This window comes from Fistularia commersonii, chromosome 15 (genome assembly GCF_037954325.1).
Source record: "Fistularia commersonii isolate RoL2024-O1a breed Wild chromosome 15, RoL_Fcom_v1.0, whole genome shotgun sequence".
NCBI classification, from domain to species: Eukaryota; Metazoa; Chordata; class Actinopteri; order Syngnathiformes; family Fistulariidae; genus Fistularia; species Fistularia commersonii.
In genome coordinates this window covers 7,116,199-7,138,362 of record NC_141298.1, presented here as the reverse complement: position 1 = coordinate 7,138,362, position 22,164 = coordinate 7,116,199, and the positions used below count along the sequence as shown (strand labels likewise).

General features: G+C 35.8%; 1 protein-coding gene across 2 annotated transcripts in view; it reads right to left on the bottom strand.

Annotated features, from left to right (window-relative positions):
- The window catches only part of tmem120aa (transmembrane protein 120Aa), a 68,271-nt gene that overhangs the window by 42,343 nt on the left and 3,764 nt on the right, over positions 1–22,164 (bottom strand). Inside the window, exons 6-12 of one of the 2 annotated variants that reach the window (XM_086160593.1) lie at positions 21,693–21,782; positions 21,546–21,611; positions 21,192–21,253; positions 19,057–19,149; positions 18,650–18,714; positions 18,233–18,301; positions 16,410–18,096 (exon numbers count right to left, since the gene is read on the bottom strand). In XM_086160593.1, coding sequence (XP_086016719.1) covers positions 17,983–18,096; positions 18,233–18,301; positions 18,650–18,714; positions 19,057–19,149; positions 21,192–21,253; positions 21,546–21,611; positions 21,693–21,782 — 559 coding nt within the window. In that variant the 3' untranslated portion in view covers positions 16,410–17,982. Of the gene's footprint in view, positions 1–16,409; positions 18,097–18,232; positions 18,302–18,649; positions 18,715–19,056; positions 19,150–21,191; positions 21,254–21,545; positions 21,612–21,692; positions 21,783–22,164 lie in introns of those variants that run through there. The other variant, XM_086160592.1, reaches the window with a different exon arrangement.

Sequence of the window (22,164 nt, the reverse complement as noted above, 5' to 3'; positions counted from 1 at the left end):
AACCAATACTGTGTAACGTGAACTCCTTTGGTAGTAATTCACAGCACTTAAGCTATGTCAGGGGGAGCTTTGAGTTAACATGTTTTATGTGGCTCACATTATATGGTTTTTAAATCTATTATGGCCATATTTAAAAAAGTTCTATAAATATAGTCTCGAGTTTTATTTAAACCGCCGTCGATACAAATCCAGTGTTCTCACTGAGAATTACAGAAAGATTAACACAAACAGTGTGAAACGAAATCATTTTTACAATGTCTCATAACAAAAAAGTGTCCCATATTCTTACAGCAGCAAACCAATCATTAGTCTACTGTGCTAGGTCAAAAACCAAATATGCCTTGTTCTTGAATTAAAGCTTCAAATAGCCACTAATCAAAAAGCTTTCCCTCGGACATCATGCGGTCTGATCCCCCCTTTGTTAGAATAGATCCCACAGTGACCCTTTTAAAAATGTGAAACGCCAAGCCAGTCTGCTACGCCACAGGAACTGTCCCTAACCCACGTGTGATACTGAAGAGGCATTCTAGCCAAGACAGCCCCACAATGTTAAGCTCCGGTGCAAATGTCAGCATCACCGGACAAACTTCAGACACACCCAATGAATTACTACTGAGAAGCTTCTTGACAACCTCAGTAAACTCCTCCGGGGATACGGATGAAAGCTTGCCAGAATCTTCTGTGTCTGCCGTCTAAATGTAGACTAGAGCATACAACTACAAGCCCCCCCCTTTCAACTGCACAACAATGTCACCAATGAAAGTCAACCAGACTCTTCCTGCCCCGTGTACATGGCCAAAAGTTTGCTTTGCTATCCTGAACTGTCAAAATATATAAATTGGGTCGTGAGTCTTCTTTCATCAAACAAATCAATGAGTAGATGGGATCACAGATCTACTGACTGTAAGGTAAGTTGAAAGGGATACACTTTCCTTGCACTTTATGAAAACTGACTCTCATGTAGAAAGGCATGTTTTGGTGTGTTAAGACATCTGGCTCCTGACTTAGTATCAGGCCTCCATTTTGTGATTATATCCACTGCAACTTGTAGGAAACCCAACACAGTCAGCAACTGCCAAGTCCTAATGCCTCTGGTCTGGACTTTATGTGCTAAGTGATACTTGCACCTCATCAAGGAGTGTTTGGGTTGGATGTGCCCCAAGTTTTATCCCTCTGCTCTCATGTTACAGGTACCAGTTGCTACCATATAAACAGCTTATGTCTGTTTGTAAACAGGAGAAATTAATCAGACAGGATAACTTCACTTCTGCTCATCAGCCCACTCAGCAGAAAGATGGAGAGGATTTATTAAACAAATGCAATACAAACCAATCAAGACCCATACTTTCATCTGTACATCGTCCCTGTATACTCCGTATGACAAAACCAAGACTCCAACTTCAGCAAATCTACTGTTTCTATTAACTGTGCTGGTTCAGTTACCCAGAATAAAACAAAGTTTAAAAAGTTTGTCATTTCCTCACTGTAGAAAGCCTGAGGGCATGTGCTAATTCCACATCATTCTGAGTTTAAGTTTACAGGTAAAGAGACAATACTTTATTATAAATTCTTTTTCACAAACAAATCAGCAGTAACAAAATAATTTTTCACATAATTTTCAGAAACTGGAACTTCTTTTTTGGATTTTCCTGAAATAACGTTGTTCAAAACTATCATTCAACAACAAATATTATAAAACATTTAAAACCATTTTTTGTTCAAGTACAATGTGTGTTCAGGGAATTGACAACAAAAAATACACAATTTCTCCCTTTAAGTGCACATCTTTTCTGGTACAACCGGTAAAAATAGAAATAAAAAAATGTATAAAAAAAACTATACAACCCCCAGCGACTTTTGTCGGAAAAGCAGCCGCCTTATGCAGAACAAATGTTTTTGTTAGATGCTTTTTTTCAATATCAGTATCATGTTGACCTTTTTTTTTTGTCTTTTAATGCACTTCTATGACTAATTCACTGCTCTCCTTTTGAAACAATCCTCTCAGCTGGCACTGATGTTGCCACCACTGCCAGGTACTTTTTGGCAAGTTTGCTCAGTCATATGGCGCTCCATCATAATTAACAGAAGAATGCACAGAGATATGGGGTCAACATGCGTATTGTTGCATTTTGTGGAAACTGCAGCAATGCAAGCAAGAGCAAAGCTGCAGAAAGCATCTATCTAATCACAACGGTATTGATCCGATACCTATTCCAACTTTGGTATTGACACTACGGGTATTTGGATCAATCTGTCCACCACTGGATACCACTGGATACCTGATGGACCCCTGATGCACCTTGAACTTCTATGTTACTCCTACAACACACCACACCACTGTCTCACAGCTAGGATACATGTCCTGCACCAGTCTAACATACCTCTCTGCCACTCCACATTTCCTCATTCAATACTAGAGTTCCTCTCTTGGCACCCTGTCATATGCTTTTTCTGGGTCTACAAAAACACAATGCAGCTCCTTCTGGCCTTATCTGTACTTCTCTATTAGCATTCTCAAAGAAAAATACTGCATCTGTAGTACTCTTTCTAGGTACGAAGCCATACTGCTGTTCACAAATGCTGGCTTCTGCTCTCAGTCTAGTTTCCACTACTCAATTCTGCACATCCCCCTTATTCCCAAAAATGGGCACCATCACACTTGGTCTCCATTCTTCAGGCATCTTCTCACTCTATAAGATCCTGTTGAATAATTGAATAAACGAAACTCCACCACTGCCTCTCCTAGACACTTCCATACCTCCACAGGTATATCATCAAGGCCAACTGTCTTTCCACTCTTCATTCTCTTCAATGCCTTCCTCACTTCACTTTTACTGATCTCTGCGACTTTGTGGTCTACGATAGTTACCTCTTCTACCATTCCCACTCTTTCAATTTTTTCATTCATCAGCTCTTCAAAGTACTCTCTCCATCTTCCTATCACTCTTCTAGCATCTGTCAATACATTTCCCTCTCTGTCCTTAATCACCTGGACCTGCTCTTCATCCTTTTCATCACTCTCTCTCTCTGTTTTGCTAACCTATATAAATCATTCTCTCCCTCCTTACTGTCCAGCCAAGCATACAAGTAATCGTATGCCCTTTGTTTTGCTACCTCTATCTTTACCTTACGCTGTATCTCCTTTTACATCTGTCTGTTCTCTTCAGTCCTCTCAGTGTCCAACTTCTTCTTTGCTCACCGCTTTCTCTGTGTACACTCCTGCACTTCCTTATTCCACCACTAAGTCTCCTTGTCTCCTTGTCTACTTTCCCTCCAGATGATCATGTAGTTGTCCAATCCTCTGGAAGCTTTTCTCAACTCCTCCCTGAAAACCATACAACACTCCTCCCTTTTCAGCTTTTCAACTTTCTCTGCCTTTGTCCTCTTCATCTTCCTTGTCACCTTGTCATCCTACAAACCACCAATCCTATGCTGTCTGGCTACGCTCTCACCTACAACTACTTTGCAGTCACTGATCTCTTTCAGGTCACCTCGTCTATACAAGATGTAGTCTACTTGCGTGATCCTACCTCTGCTCTTATTGGTTACCCTATGTTCCTGTCATTTCTTGAAAAAAAGTGTTCACTACAGCCATTTTCATCCTTTTTGCAAAATCTACCACCATCCGTCCCTCTGCATTCCTATCCTGTATATCAAATCTTCCCATCACTTTTTCATTCCCTCGATTGCCTGCACCAACGTGCCCATTGAAGTCTGCACTAATTACCATTCTCATCTCTGGGGATATTCTGCATCACTTCATCTAACTCATTCCAGAACTTCTCCTTCTCCTCAAACTCACATCCCAACTGCGGGGCATAGCCTCTAACAACATTGAGCACCACAACGTCAATTTCCAGTTTCAGACTCATAGGTCTGTCTGACATTCTTTTCACCTCCAGAACGTTCCTAACAAACTCCTCCTTCAAGATAACTCCTACTCCATTTCTCTTCCTTTCAGTACCATGATAGTGCAAATTAAAGCCTGCTCCTAAACTTCTAGCCTTACTACCTTTCCACCTGGTCTCCTGGACACACAGTATATCCACCTTCATGTCATGCATGTCATCCACCTTCATGCCATGCATCATGTCGACCAACTCTCCACCTTTTCCTGTCATAGTCCCAGACTCTCGCCTTTCCTCTTCTCTCTCTGCTTCCGAACATGCCTTCCCCCTCTCCTTTGTGACCTACAGAAGCCCAGTTTCCATTGGTGCCCTGTAGGTCATCGGTACCAATGGTGGTTGTTGTTGTTAACCTGGGCCTTGACTGATCCGGTATGATCATGTTATTAGGTTTGATTTGCATATTTGGTTCTGACAAAGGTTTTACACGGGATGCCCTTCCTGACGCAACCTTCTGCATTTATCTGGGCCTGGGACTGGCTCAGGGAGACACTGGCCCGTGCTCCCCTTGGGGTGACTCAGGTAGACTGTGCCGCTCTGAGGCTGCATTATTAAAACCTAAACATGAAATATTAAATTAAAAAAGACAACAAAAAACATCACAAATGTGATCACACTTGAGGAAGCCATCTCTCTTGTGAAATGTATCTGATGTTTACTCAAGAGACCAAACAACCCTTTCTCGAAACACTTTCTACAGACTGAAGTCCCAAGTGTTTAATTAGTAGACTTCATCTTTTGCATACCAGCTGATGGACATGCATCAGACTTGGATGGTCTATTATTTTGATGTGACGTCTCAATGAGTGTCACATGACAAACAAAAAAAAGAATCACCAAAAAGATTGTAGCATCATTAATGAGAAATGGTGTAAAAATGATTAATAATTAACCAAATAACCCCTTAAGTTCAGTCTTATGCATCCCTGATCCTTTTAGCAGGAGCCCTCAACACTAGTTTTAATGGTCTGTGGCTAATGAACAAATTAAATCTTGTATTTTTTAGCAAACTTTCAAAATCATCCAAAACAAAATAAATCAAATGATACATTCTGATTGGTTGTTGGTTTTGATGTTCTTTTACTATGATAGAATTTAGGTCCCCAGTAATATTTGGTCTTCAATTTTCAACAAATGGCACTAAATCTAACACGGTATAGATTTGTTTTTTCAGATACATGTTTATTCAATGTTAAACACCCTGTTCGATGTTAATCTTTTATTGATGTGACAAACCTTTGTTTCAACTCTCAACACATTTTCTGATAATCTTTATCTCACCCTGTACGGCCTCTGTTGTTCCAACAGGACACATTTTTCATCCTGAGAGGGTGTGTAAAATGTCAAATCTTCATCAACGAGTGTTCAGCTTCTTTGTGTGAATGTCAATTTCCTTTGTTTTTTTATTAATGTGTTGTCATTCTTTGGTAATTAATGGACGAACAAGATGATCCACTTAAAGATTCACCCCACGGGCTCTCCACTGCCACTATTATTAGTTTAAGTAAATGACCAGTGAATTATAAACTGACAACGTTAAGGACGTATATGAGGTAGATCATTTAAAGTTTAAATGATCTAAAGTTTAAAGTGATGCTGGATATTATAATATAAACCTGTAATCTGACATGATGATCAATTAATTCAGAAAACTTACTTTGTCTCAATGTGTTTTCTTTCTTCCATTTTTTTTAAATGTACACATTTTTGTTTGTTTTTAACATTTCTCTATCTTGCAGCCATTTTTACCAGTAGGTCACCTATTACATGTTGAATTCCATTTAAAAATTGTCTTTTTAAAAACGGTGGAAACTACTATTTTTACGATGCTACGTATACACCAGCAAACTTGCTTATTTTCTATTTTTATGATGGCAAGTATAGACCAAAAAACTAGTTTATTTTCTATTCTTATGATGCCACGTATACGCCAGCAAACTTTTTATTTTCCATCATTTACTTGAAAAGACAAAGACTAACGCTTGAATTGCCAACTTCATTAAAAATTAGAAACTTTTAAATCAACAATTAAAGAGACGTTAAAACCTATTAAAGAGGCCTTTTAAAAGAATTTAGATTTAAATGAAAATCAAGTTCTTCAATGTACTACCTAAACAGATGTAAGGGAAAAATTTACATTTCTGTTTTGGACAATTTTAATTTGCATATGATTTCTTGTGCAAAATTTTTTAGACACATGCTATAGAACATTGTATTCCATATCTGCTTTCTTGCTTTATAGGCTTAATGCTTTCTTTTGGCAATGCACGTGGCACGTGTTCTCCCTTTGGCCAGTCATTAAACGCTTTGCTGGGATGGCGGCCAATCACTGAGTCTTGCTTACAGAAATTTCAGCAATAACAGGTTTCTTTTTTTTGTTCTTGACTGAGCTTAGTAGTGCACAAAGATGTAAATATTGCAGGGAAATTTACAAAAAATGTACAAGAAGGAGAAAGAGGAAATGTTTAAAGTAGAAATGTAATTAAATGCCAAATATATGCACCTATTTCTCTTGTTTGAGAAGGAGTAGACTGTCACTTTACGTTGGGGCTCGGACATCAAAAATCACCGGACCCTAATTTGCGACTTTACCTTGATGTGAAAGACTGAATTTCCTCTTCTCTAAAATAATGGTGTCTACACAAAAGGATTTTTCATAAGCATCTCAGTTTTTTTGACTTCAATTATGTTTTACATCAAGGAAAGCAGAATATCTAATGTGTAAAAGCTCTTTGAAGTTACCAGCAAAAGCCTGAATGCAACATTGAAACTCCCCATTTCCCCTGGAAAGGAAGTTAAAGGCAAGGGGGAAAAAGAAGTTAAGTTTGCTCTAACATATATATATATATACATATATATATATATATATAGACTCCAGGCTGTACCCCGCCTCTCGTCCAATATCAGTCGGGGCTCCATTCCAACAGCAATGCGTGGAACAGGATACATGCCATATACAATGAAATGAATGAAAGAACATCCCCCACCATGGCAAAAATGGCACCAGTCTAAAAGAGAAACACGAAAGTTTCCCAAAAATGGCAAAAACTTAACTTGTATTGGTGTACCGTATCTTGCTAAAGAACAATTGGCAATTGCTTGCCACGTGTTATCCCACATGTTGGCGCTATTGTTGGTAGATGTGGACATACATTCTTTGCAACTTCAGTGAGCCATAAGTTAATCTTTGTATGCAGTAATTTGAACAAAATTACTGGATTTTCTGGAATTTTCTGGATTTACTGGAAAAAATGAACTAGATTTTCTTATATCTAATTTAGACACACATTTCTTGCTAATTTATTCAGATTGAAGAAAAATTCCTTCACGGTGTTGCTTATTTTAAAGTATCAGTATTGTCCTGATATTTTTTTTTATTGATCAATTAATACATTTATTTATTTTTTGGAAATCGTCGCTTTGTCAGGATTATTTTAAATAAAAAATAAATTTTCGAGACCAATATACCAGTGACTTACAGATGAGCAACTGGCTAATTTTTGCTGCTATTTTCTCAGTCCTCTTTGTTATTTGATGCAAACACAGTCCATTAAGATAATAGCTTAAAGTCAGCAGCATGTCAATCAACTCCTGGAGCAGCAGTTTTTCTTCAGCATTTTTATCCTCCAGATTTACGATGGACTTATTTAACTGTTTTTATTCAAGATCAAATCAATCGGATTGAGAAAAAAAAGTAAACAACTCATTTATTTATATATATTTGTAGTGGTGAACATTTGGATCTCAGATGGATCACTGTTTCAGTGCATTATGCTAACTGAAAATTTCAGTATATTGAAAAATTAACGGTTATAATTTAAGCCGTAAACTATGAAACGAGACTGCATAATCAAAAATTTGGTTTAGAAACTATAGTTGCCAGGCAGATTGCTGATTCAGGCAGCAACTGACGGCGGCTGATGTTGATGCCCGACACCCAAAAGCTTTTAATGAGCATCATCTGAATTGGTTGTTGCCAAAAAATTTGCCGCTTTCACTTGGTTCCAGATATCGCACCAGTTCAATGAAAAAGGAGGGCTATATTTCGAGTAGAAAATCTCAATGGCAACAAAAAAAGAATTGAAAGTCAAATCTTTTAGTTTCATAATTGAAAGACTTGACTTTTGAAGTATCACTAAGCATTTTAGTGTGATAGGTTTACATGTCAGTTTGAACTATTTCATAAAAGTAAATCTTCATATAATACTATTCAGACATATAAAATATTTTGTGTGTTTTTAGGGCTTTACAAAATGATTTATTTTCAGAGAATAAAGGGCAGCTTTTCAGAAGTTAGAATTATACTTTCGATCGAGAAATCAGTTGTTTTTTTTAATTCAAATGATTAAAGATTAGCTCTTTTGAACATTGAGAACTGTTTTCTCAAAACACCCAGGCCAAATCACAGAGAGAATATTATTCACCCTTAAATGTAGGGGGGATATAAATGAAAAATGGCCATAAGTACTTCATTTTTCTTTTACCCTTCATGAATTATGTTTTCTTACCTCAACATAAGTGACATCCATTACTGCTGATAACACAAACATGATCAGAAGAAGCTAATTTATCAAAATATAAACTCTCCCTGCAGGCAAGAATCAATTTACTTCCATCTGAGGGTAAAATGACTTTTTTTTCCTGCAAGGGATCAATAAAGAATGCAACTTACACTGACCTACTGTATATCTACAGCTGTTCCATATAAAATGACTTTACAAGGCTTTTGTTCCTTTGTCGATGCACTGCATTTGACACACACACACACACACACACATACACACACAATAGTGTATTTTTTTTTTTTGCTCCACTGGACATTTTCCCCACAAAATGAAATAAAAATTGCGTCTTTTCTTCAGGCTGGCATAGAGAGACTGATCCACTGGCAGGAGAGAATCTTTGAAGTTGAAGCATTTTTGTAGTGAAGTTCTTCATCTAAATCCCTGCAGCAGCACCCGCTCCACTCCCACTAACCAACCCACTCACACACACACACACACACACACACACACACACACACACACACACACACACACACACACACACACACACACACAGACTCTCTCTCTTTCTGTCTCACAGATTGAGGGGGGTAGGGCGCATGGCGGCGGGGGGGCCAGACAAAGTCAAGGGCCGATGGTTTGAACAGACTGTTGGAGGGGCTGCAATATATACTGTCAGGAGGCTTCATTGGCAAGATTTTCTAGTCTGAAAAATCAATTTCCAAAACAACTATAAGGAGAAGGGCTTTGGGTCTTTAATTCTGAAGCGACATTACAGCTCACGTGCGTTTTTTGTTCAGCAAAACCAAGTTTAAATGCTGTGTGTCTGTTTAAAGCAATGTTTAGCTTTAGTAATTTTTTGGCGAGTGCTGAATATTATCTTAGCAATCAGTTTTTGTACATGTTTAGATGTTAAATGAGAACAATTCTATATATTTTTTCCTCACTAATTGTTCGCAACCTTGATTTGAAAAGGGCGATGGGAGGTGGGAAATGTGGCATTGTTGAAGGCATAAAGAACCGTCTGTTAAACAATATGCATTGTTAACAAAAGTTAAGATAGAACTTAATTTGTCCCACATGAGAAAACTTAGCACCTACATAGAAATATATCCTTAAAAAGACTAGAATTTAAGCTATTACACCATGTGTTGCTGAAAGCTTTGATAGAATATCAAAATGTGTTTAAATTCTATTCTAAATTCTGTTTCTTGTAGCTATAACTGTCCATCAAAAATTAAACCACTACAGCATATTATTTTAGATCTATCTATCTATCTATCTATCTATCTATCTATCTATCTATCTATCTATCTATCTATCTATCTATCTATCTATCTATCTATCTATCTATCTATCCATCCATCCATCTATCTATCTATCTATCTATCTATCTATCTATCTATCCATCCATCCATCCATCCATCCATCCATCCATCCATCTATCTATCTATCTATCTATCTATCTATCTATCTATCTATCTATCTATCTATCTATCTATCTATCTATCTATGTCTTTCATACATTTGTGAGAGCTGTGTTACGCATTAGAGGGCAATATCACCGAAAAATCTAGATTTCAAAATGTGTTTTAAGAATTTCAGATCTAAAGTTTAGAAAGTGTGCGGATATTGTGGTACCGCCATTCGATACATACGTTTCCCATTGTCAAAACCTTTGCATTATACGTACGTAAATGAGAGCGAGAGGTTTAATGCCTCTGTATGCGGCCTTATGACCGAAATAACGTCTGGCACGGGTTGTCCTCTCCTGTCAGACCAAACATCTGCAGGGATTGACCGTACCAAGCCGCACCCCCTGCATTGCACTGTCAGCGATGACAGTTGACAGTCCATGGTCTGTCAGTTCCTATTTTATTCTAATTCACAAGATTTTGGATCAATTATTCCCACCTGCGTCCCACTTTTACTTAACACCGTGTTGCATTCAGACCCTCGAAACCCCACCCTGCGTCCTCCCATCCCTTCGTGCTGAGGTGTACCATTGTGATTCTTTATTTCTTTAAGGCAAATTATGACCATGGCAGGACTCACTGTAAGGGGGAACCTAAAAATCAGTCGCCCCTTCAAATCCTTTTCCAATTATGCAAACTAATTTCCACCACCTGCTTTTAAAAACCACACAGCTACCAAACTAATCTGGGACAGACTGGACAGCATTTTGAGCATTTATTATATTTTAACAAAACCCCATAGGACACTTGTTTTTTCCCTCCCCCCGCAGAGGGGAGTGGCAGGTAATGATGAATTGGTTCAATCTTGTACGTCTGCTTATACTGAAATGAGAGTAAACCGTGTTTTAGACACATCAATCTTTTTCTCTGTCTGATGCATTCGGTTTAATACACTTTCAAATTGTGTTGAAAAATATATATAAATGCTGATGAGCTGCACATCTCTATGTTATTCTTTTTTTTTTTTTTTTTTAGCAAATTGAAATACAGGACTGTCTCAGAAAATTAGAATATTGTGATTAAGTTCTTTATCTTCTGTAATGCAATTACAAAAACAAAAATGTTATACATTCTGGATTCATTACAAATCAACTGAAATATTGCAAGGCTTTCATTATTTTAATATTGCTGATTCTGGGTTACATCTTAAGAAAACTCAAAAATCTCATAATATAAGGATATCATGAAAAGGTAATTTTTATTTTTTCAAATTGTAATCCTGCTTTGATAGTATTGTATTTTTCTGGGATAAGTGAATGTTTAAATACTCAACTCCAAAAAAATTGTAACATAAGACTTGTTAATCTGTTAGAGGAAGAGAAAATTTTAGGTGCAGGCTTATCTACTGAAGGCCATTTTTATCACAAAAAAAAAAATGGGGAAAATGCAACCTTTATTTCAAACTACTATAGGTCTAATACTATTGTCAATATCCTAAAGTTATAGTTGTGCTAGAATAAAAAAAACTAAAATAATCTTAATAATAATCTAAATAATCTTACTTTTAGCAAAGAGGTTTTAAGTAGTTGTAATATTTCTTGATACTATTGTGAAAACATTGCAGGGATGAAATAAGAATTATGCTTTATTCTTGTAAATTACAATTAAATCTAAATTGCCATTTCTTTTAAACTAATTTTTATTTATTCACAGCAAATTGGTCTCATTTCCTTGTCAACACGGTGGCTTCGTGGGGGGTAACAGAACCATTTAAAAGGGAAATGGTAACCAGGGGAAACCTGGAAATACAGAGCCTGGCACTCGACAACAATGAAACAACGGCGGATCCAAAATGGATGAGGAGGTTTTTGAATGAATAAAGACAGGGACAAAACCCATAAACAGAACAAGAGAAAGGGGAAGGCTTTTCAAAATTTGACACAAAAACCTGATATGATATTCAAATATTTAGGGATGGGGGTTGAGCTGCTATTCTCGTTTTTCAAAGGGTGTAAATACCCACTCACCTGCCGAGCCCTAGTTGTAAAGACAAGACGATTTTATAGCAAATAAACACTAATAAAGCTATCTTTATCGCAAATGTCACCTTTTAACAGGTCAAAGATTCCCGACCTTTTTGTTGCTTTTGTTTACATTCAAGGGGTGTCACACAAACAGGACCAAAGTGGATAACGGTTGATACAAATCACTCTCATCTTTGCAATGCATTTTCTTTATTCTTAAAATGTCTGAGTTACTTAATTTCAAAGACACATTTACCTACTGTAATTTTTTTATTGTTGTATTAAAATCTGTGGTCGCAGAGAGGTTCTTAATGTGCCAATCAAATCTTTAAAAGTCAATTGTAGCGATAGAAGAAGGGAATATTTGAAATATTTGAAAACCCTTGATGGACAGATTTTCCTGTTCTAATGTCTCAATAAATATGTACTAAAAACACTTTATCGAGTAATAAGTAATCAAAAGTTTATTGCCCATCTAGATTCCTCGGCTATATTTTTTTGTCAGGCTTTCGTTCATACTTTTGGAGGATATTTGCCTCCCTCCTTAACTAACTTGTTGAGATAATGTCTTCTTAATTACCTAAAAATTCTGGATTTTTTGTTTGTTTTATTATTTCTTAATTTCTCAGTGCTATTCTCACCAGTTCTCCTGTATTTTCCAGTCATTTCTTGTCAATTTCTCACTTTTTTTTTTAACATATTTTCAAATGTTTTGGATATTTTCTGTTAATTTCTCCCAGACTCAAAAAAAATCTCTTTTTTTTAATCAGTTGCTCACTGATTTTGATGTAAAAGCGAGCAAGAGAGATTTTGTTTGTCCGTCCTTCAGTAAGATCTGGACTCGATGAGACTTTCATTAAATATTCTGCTGGCAAGTCATCATCGCTGCCTGAAAAATGCTGTTTGATGGATGAAGAAACAAGTTCTAACCCCTATCTGTCTGATTTCAGGGGTTGCCATGGGAACCAGCAGCTCCAAACCCCAGCATAGAGAAAGCGTGCATGGGTGGGGATGGGGGTCCGCATCGGGTTTCTCCCAAAAAGCCTTAAAATAAAGATGAATTCTCTTTTTTCTCTCTTCAGGCCGGGTAGCCTCATTAAATAGTAGATGATTCGTGTATCGTTTCATTAAAGATGCAAATCTCACATCCTTTTTCAACACGTGACTTATTTTTTCTGTCGAGGGACTTAATTTACTAACTGGGATGTGAAAGCTGTGGGAACATTAAAGTGTTTTCAGACTTATTAGATATGATTTACTCTTTGCACAGGCTCAACACTCTTATGTTTCTATGTAATTCTGCTTTTTCACCGCTTTGACTGAATTATGAGGACAGATGAGAGAAAGAAGTCTGGAAATTTAAAGCAGGTATTGACAATTGCCTACTTTTAACCTTTTCCTTTTCTCTTTTTTGACTTAACTGCTTATTTTTTTTATTGTAATATTTAGATGTTGAATAATTGTTTCAAATTATTTCTCTTTATAAAGTCAAGCATTGCTATGGGAAACTGTTACTTGTGGCTGAACATGGAACTTTTTGATGTTTCTCCAAAAAATTACCGTTTTCCAATTGATTTAGAAAAAGAAAGCGCTTACATCAGCGTAAGCGTAATGCATTTAGAAAAACAAGTTAAAAAAAGGGACTTTGGTTCAAGAACCTTTTATTTGCCTTTTAAATGCTATGGAAACACATCTCCAACACTGACATCTGTCTGTTATTGATAGTCTTTTTTTAGAATTTCTTTTTAACAACATTTGACTGTCTAACTATATTTATCCTTTATTGATCCCCTTGGGGAAATTAATTTTCTTAAATGACAAGATTGTAAATCGTCTCTTTACCTACAGTGTGAACAATGTCTTCACAGTTTTATTGCCAAACTGAAAATGGCCAGATTTCTGAAATAGTAATTTCTTCAAATCAAGCAAAGTTCTCGCTAGTTTAGATCAGGATAAGCAACAATTGCAGTATATACTGTGTATACTTACACATTTTGATTATCACAATCTCAACCGTATTTGGACGGGAGACTGATGAAAAAAGACGAAAACATAATTTTAAGTTGTTTACTGATTGTGAGGTTAGAAAATTATATGCGGAGTGAGATATCCGGTTTCTTCATTATTATTACTATTCATTCATTCATTTATTCATTCATTATGTGTACCTCTTATCCGGCACTGAGCATGCAAGGGTGCTGGAGCCTGTCCCAGCTGTCGTTGGGCGAGAGGTGGGGTTCATCCCGGACAGGTTGCCAGGCGATCACAGGGCCACATAGGGAGACAAACAATCATTCACTCTGTCATTCACATGTCTGGGCAGTTTAGGAACTCCAAATTAACCTTCTGCATGTTTTTGGACTGTGGGACGAAACATAGAAGAAACTCACCCAGAAACGACAGAGAGAAGATGCAAACTCCCTCCTGTTAGATTTAAACCACGGGCCTTCTCACTGTGAAGCAATAACCACCGCAACATCATGAGACCAATAAATTCATGCATTATTTTAGTAAAATAATAATAATAATAAAATGATAAAATTTTAATTTAAATATTAAATTTTAATCAAATTTAAATGCATTATTTTTTTATAAAAAACTACTCCAAAATAAAAAGGGGAATGTATCTATTTTAAAAATAACAAATTCTCGTTCATTTTAACGGTTGGATTATTTTGTTGGATTTTGATATTATCATTATCATTATTTTCATTATCATCTTCAACATCATCCTTGCAACCCTGGACGGAAAGGACCCGATTCTTCTTCTTATTATTATTATTATTAATATTGATAATTTATCATAATTATTATTAGAATTTGCATTATTATTATTATTACCATTATTAGTAATTTCAATGACTATCTGGTAATTCTGTTTTTTTTTACCAGTATTCAGTTTGCATTTTTTTCTCTCATTTCCTTTAATCACTCAGGCCAGATGGATATTTAAACATCAGGAAGTCAGTGAAGCTGATCAGCGGGTCTTTATCTGACACCCAAAGCCAGGCAGGTGAGGGTCTGATATCAGGATCAGGACCAGGACTTGCATCCCCTTAAACCTCAACCCCCTGCTCTCCAGCTTTAATAAGGGCGATGAAAGATGAGGGCACACACACACATACACACACACACACATACATACACACACCTTACTCTCTCTCTCTCTCTCTCTGGCCTGCAGCACTTCTTTCTTCTTGTGGAACAAATTGGGGCCAAAGCTGGTCTTCATGTTTTAATGTTAAAATTTCAGGTTTTCTTTTGCGTCTGATCTTTTCCCTGGCATCCTTATATTAATATTTCTCTTTGTTCCAGCCGGAGGAGCTTTTTAAATGGAAAAAAAAAAAAAGATCTTTCATTCTTCTTGTCTCTCAAGATCCTGTTAGAATTTCATGGTCCTGATTAAGTTTTCTTTTCCTTTTCAGTTCCTTTATTTTTTATCATTCTTCTTTTATGAAAAGTATTATACAAGCAATCTTATATAAGTCTTTTCAAAATCAGGTTTTACTTGTTTCTTTTTACTGAAATTGATATTTAATAAACAACAATTTGTTGATGACGGCGCTGAAGTTACCGTCAGAGAATTTAAGTGACAAACCAACCTTTGATATTTATGGTGCAAAAAAAGGGCGTCTGGTTGAAAGGGCTCGCTCAGAAGCCCCTTCATTAATTCATGGGTGCATCTTGCAGTTTTGCTGATTTCAAGGAAAAGTTAGCAATTTTCCAAGTTGGATCTTTTTCATTTTAAGTAGCATTTCTTTTCATCTTAAAGTATTTTTTTCTTTAAAAATTCCGAGATAATTTCTTTTTTTTTTTTTTTTTGAAAGCTGTCTGATGTGCCTTTTCCAGTCCGTAAAAGTGATTCTCCATAAACTTTTTAATTTAAAACAAGCTGTGGGTTGAATTTATATTTATATCTTTAAAAGAGGATCTCCCTTCAAGTTATATTACAACTTTAATCAGTGGATGCTTTTTTTTTTCCTTGTGTAGTAACTGTTTTGTTAATACAGTATTACAAGTTTGTTTTCACAAGATTGAGAATATATTCCTATAAATTGATGGCTTTTAAGTTCATGTAGTGTTATGATATTTTGTAGAAAGAGCTACATAAAGAAAATTTGGTTAAATACACAAAGTACTCTTTTAGTCATCATCATCATAGCTTTTTCTTCACTTTCTGGATGAAAAAAGTGCATCCTAAATCCATTTGTTCAATTGAAAAGCACTTCATTGCCTCCATCTTGTGGAAATTATGAGACAGTACATCGTGCTGATTCTGATTCATTTAAGTTTTGCAGACCAACTAAATAAATGTATGCCAAATGTGTACCAACATACTTTGCACAATTGCAGTTATTTTGTACAATTATAAAAACAAAACAAAATCACTTTCAAATTGAAAATTATTTAATTAGAAACAGAGACATAAAAAATGCTGAAGGCAATTTTCATGTCATGTGATAGCTAATAAAATCATAAATGTTATTGCAGCAGAAACAAATGGAGGTTTGGAGTATTTCATGCAGTGTGTAGTGACAAAACTACTCGCCAAAGGGATTCGCAAGACACACTTTAATCTTTAGGTACAATTTTAACATGAAATGGAGTTTCAAAGCTTCCTCACACATTAAATATCATTCGAACACATTACAAAAATACTAAGAACCTGAAATGGCATTTAGAGCGCATAGTAATGTCACAATTTTATAGCATTTTTTATTGTATGGATCCCAATTGGCCTCACACATTCATCTGGACCCTGGCAGATATTTTGGTTTATTAAATAAGATTATTTTAAAGCCTCACCTGGAAGTATACATTCATAAATAAAGGGATATATTTTAGTGTCATTCTAAAAAGCTTAGTATTATTTCTCTTAAAAATTAATTCATTATTATGGGTTTTGGATGCCAAATATATCAGTGGCTGCTGACAAGTTTCACATTTCTTTTGATGAACCCTGATTTCAGTTTAAAAAAAAAAGTTTTCATTTAAAATTACAAGATATTAAGTAATTTCACATTTTCATAATATCAGGAGTTAGTTTAAGTACATAAATAATTCATTCTGGTACTAATATAACTTATTTCTAATCACATTCTTGTTGGTAACTTGGTGGAATTTCCTCATTGAAGTCATACGCAAATATCAATAAAATGCAGTAAATACCGTGACATTAACGTCAAATTCTGAGAGAAAAAAAATCATCTGAATTTATGATAAATATTGTTCTCAATTTCATAACATAATACCATGACATTAAATCATGGCAGTGATGATAACTTTCCTCAATATCAACACTGAGTACAATCATTTTTCATTTTTCTTCATTATCAAAATGAAGAGAAATATTAAAAAGGAAAAATTATGATGGGAATTATGTCTTTGTCACGATTGTGATTTTATGCCAATTGGGTAATTATTTTACATGACGAAAACCTTCTGAGCCATTGAGTTGATTCACATATTTCAATGTAATTTATCAAAAAAGTAATATTGTAACAATATTACAAGAATTAAGGCACAATTAACAAGAACAAGTGCTAAGATTACAAGAATACCATGAAATATTGTCATCTCAAAAAGAGAAGGTTATGATGACGAACGATTGGGCAAATAAAAGTCCGAGTTCAAAAACTAAAAAACAAATGTTGGCAAATTTAAAAGAAACAAGTCATGAACAAAGTTATAATCTTACAAGAAAAATAATAATGACGTTATATTTTTTTGAATATAGCCATTATTACACAAAAAAGAGAAAGTATCTTTTTTCTAATAAAGTGATAGTCACAAAGAGTCTCTTACTCTGGAGGTATATATATGCTGCCGTCACCTTCAGTGAAGACCATATTGTATAGTTTGAGCTTTCATGAACTTTTTCATTCTAATATCAAATACTTCCTCTGAGCAGAGAAAATCAGATTTGAGATATTTCTTGTTTTTCTTTACATTTAGAAATGGGACTACCGCTATATGCAGTTCGAGTAACTCCAGGAATATAAAATAAAAAATAAAAAAAAAAACATATCAGAGCAGACTGTCAACCTGCCGGTTTTAGTCTGTGTAATATATAAGTCCCCTGATAGGAACCAGATATTAAGTCACACTGAGGTCAGTATCATGGGATGTAAATCTAGAGGATCTTAGTTTTTTCCTGGTTCTTCAGGTATTTCTGGTAAACAACCCCCAAGGTGGTAAAAAAGTTCCCCAGGAAAAGCAGCATATATGTGCAGCCGCACATCAGCACCTAACAAATAAACAAACAAACGCACAACGGTTACCGCCTGCACCGTCATCTCAGGTATGAATGACGTATAGAACATTAATAAACCGTAAGTGACATTCCCCTGTTGATTATCAGATGGAAAGTGAGTTTCGCAAACCTGCCATTCTTTACACTCAGGCAGCTGAGACATCTTGAACAGGGTTAGACTGTTGTAGAGCTGCCAGAACTGGAGCAGGAGGTCAGAGGTCAGTCATTGCTAATGTGTTCTTCAATATGGTACGATAAGTCAATGCGATAGCGTTTGAATAAAGTCAAATGTGAAAATACTGTAGGGGGCAAAAAAAGTTCCCTAAAATAAAAACTACAAATCAATATCGATCATAATATTAGATAAGATATAATATTACCAGAAAAATGAAATGTAACGATTATATTGTCATATCAAAACAATCAGTTCATTGGAAACTGAAAATCACTGCTATTAAAATTCAGCATTTACCCTCCTCTGCATTCCCAAGTCTCTCAATGGATTCCTTTCTGATTTTCAAGATAGGTAATTTAAAAGTTTACTCACATGGCCAAAGAAGAGAAAGGGCAGGAGGAAGGTCAGGCCTCGCCACATCCAGGATTGGAAACCCTCTGAAGAGAAGATAATCTTTTAGTTGCCCCATAGCTGGGAGAGTGTGCGATTTCGACACTACCTGTAAATGTACCAGCATACCTGATGGTTTTAGCATTATCATTTTCATTTATTGTGTTAGCATTTACTGACATACTGCGACTGCGCAAGCATCATTTTTATTTATACCCCATTAGCTGGCAATCATGCTGGGACAATTTGATAATATTAGCATATTGTTTCAATTGCATTGTATTTGCCCCCATGGGCCAAATAAAGTTTTTTGAATTTGAATTCAATTGTTGTCAATTACTATTGCTTGTCTGTTGTTGATATAGTGTTGTGTTAGACCGGTGACTCACCGACAGTGAGGTCCATGGTATGTCTTTCTCCCAGGGCTCTCAGTCTGTACAAACAACCACTTTGGTAATAATATTGGAGGAACTGGACGAAGCCTAAAGGAAGCGATATTGACGTTTTATTTGGATTGTTTATGCAACACTCTATGCTCTTGTCAAAATCTTTTCATGGCAGCTGGACTGTAATTTCTTTCTTTTACTCTTTTCTTCTCTTAAAGACTTTTTACCTCTCATCCAAGAGGGTTTTTCGTTCCTTCTTGCGAGTCCAGTTGCCAAGAAAAGATTTCGACAAGAAATAACCATGACCTGGATGGCTGACAACCTCCAGAGAAACATTCTTGGTTCTTTAACTACATACTCATGGTGCCCGATGCTTTGCCAATGCTAATCAACCATTTCATAAAGTCCCAGGCTCTGATACCTGCATTTCTAGCTTTATAAATACAACTGAACGGAAAATCATTAAGGATAAAGGGGGCAATAAACAACATAACACAATGATGAAGTGGTATTAAATTGCTTTTAGCAAACTGCCCCTTTGTGAGGAGCTTTTTGTAATTTTAATTGTCAAATTTATAACAAAACAAATGTGTAAAATATAACAAATTTATGAGAAAAATTTGTGCCAAAAAATTGCTTTTCCATTGCTTCTAATTTTGGCAATTATTAGATGATTTCTTGGCCATTTAATTTAATTTTTTTCCCTTTTCCTTCAGAAATGTTGCCAAAGTTTTAAGTTATTTCTTAAAGGTGAATTCCTTGTCATTTTATTTGTGGAGCAGTGTTGATTTAAGATAAGTTTGGCTTATCTTATCCACCATCATTCGTTGTGGATTGTTAAGTTTTTTGTTTTTTTTTGTCATTTTCAAAATGTAAATTTGCATCAACTTCATAACATGAACATAAATCCCTGCCAGCAGGTAAAAATAACAAAACCTAGACACACATCAATACAGTATGCATTAAATTCTCATGACTGGTGTTTCAGAGTGAACATTCCATCTCCCAACAATATCTGTGCATTTTGGGCTGAGTCCTGCTGTAATGGATATGTGAATGACAAAGTCTTAAAATGCTAACATCAACACTGCTTTATATGTCTCTGGTAGTAGTCAGTTTAACCTACATCCTGAAAAGAAAGCATTTTTGAGGCAATCTTTTGGCCCAAAAAACCTTTATGAAGACAGGAGAACCCCAAAAAAAGTCTTACAATCAGTGAATAACAGTGCCTCTGTCTGCATTGCATTTCCAAAACAAGTTTTTCCAACCAAAACCATTTTATGAGGCTTTGTTGGTTTGCAGTATTTGCGACCATTGTGCGTATCAAGAGATATACAACCCAGTAGGATTCATTATGTTTTCCCATAAGTCTTGCTCAGTGCCTCAGTTGAGACCTTTATACATATTCAGTACCAGTAATTATGACATTTATAAGATATTCAGTATGTGCTAAGGGGGCAAAATGTGCTAACAAAATATTCTTCACATCATTACACCATCAGTGGCCTGAAATGTTGAAACAAGGCCGGGTGACCCCATGCTTTCCAGTTGATTATGCCCAAGTCTTACCCCATCATCCAAATGTTATATAAGAAATTGAGGCTCATCAGACCTGGGAACACTATTCCATTCTGAAAGTCTCTTGTTATAAGCTGATTTAAGTGGCGCAGAGTCTGGTCTTCTGCCCACTCACTTTAGGTTTCAAGATGTTGTGGACTTCTGCATACTTGGTTGTAAGCAGTTATTGGCATTAATATTGCCTTTCAACCACCAAGGCATTTTTGCCCAGGAATACTGCTGTTCCCTGGATAGTTAATGTTTTTATACCATTCTCCTTAAAACCTTCAGACAGATGTGCATGAAAACCCCAGTAGAGCAACAGTTTCTGAAATCCTCACACCAGCCTGTCTGGCACCATCACCTTTAAATCACTTTAAATGGTTTTATCCCTGTTCTGAACAACAGCAGGTCACCTTAACTAGGTTAGTGACCTGCGTCCATATGATTTGCTGACTTTGCTACATGCAATAACAAGAAGTTGAAAAAGTATATGAAATAATGTGGCTAGTGAGTGTAATGTACAGTACGTACTTGCATATTTAAGTGTTTAGGTGTGGAATAATGCTTGAGTTTCTTACTTTGATATTGACAATAACCAAGAAATTGGCTCCTGAATATCTGGTACTGAAGCCCCTCAGGCCTGCAAACAAACAACAAGGCTTTACTATTAAGGCAGAAAGGGGCATTTACTTTCACACATTCATGTAATAACTCTTGTATGTTCTCCGTGTATGTAAGTAATCTTTGAGGCAATTTCTTGCTATTTTCAGTTAGTTTGCAAATTCTGTCTTTATCATCTTTAAATGAAACAAAAGAAATTTTTCAGGTCATTTCTTACTAATTTTCTTCTTTCTTGTTTTGGTAATTTTGTTGCTCTTTATTAGGTACTTTCATGCTAATAACTTCTATGGGAAGCGGACGAGGTGCCTCACCAGGTCAGCATGACTCCAGATAAGAAGGTCGACACATAGTGATGAAAAACCCACCAGCCTCGGATCCTGGATCGACATGTGACAATTTTTTGTGACATTTTCAACTATCAATACAGATAAAGCTGAGAAAAAGACAGTAAATCAGACCTTGAGCCATTGCTGATGAGGATACTCTCCCGGATGGTGAGTGTACAGTAATACCACACCAGCAGGAAGTTGAAAAGGGCATCTAAGACTCTGTAAAATATAATATGAAATATAAAAAAAGAGCTCAAACTAAAACAAACTTAAAAACTCCAAACATTCATGCCACTTTTGTTATTATTACAGGAAATATTTGAGTTTAACTTGAAAGGTCTTTAACAATAACTTTTACCCATAATATCACTTAACAATACTCACAAGGAATGTAGGACATGTATAAATAAGAATAAATATAAACTTGTGAGGAAATATTCTCTTGGTTATTTCGTGATGTTTTGGTTGAAGAATAAAAAATGTGAGAAAATTGCAAGAGTACATTGCCAAAAAAGGTAAGCAATTCTATGAGTTTTCTATTAAATAGAAATATGTGACTAGAATATCCTTTCAAAGTAAAACACTAAAAACTAAACAAAAC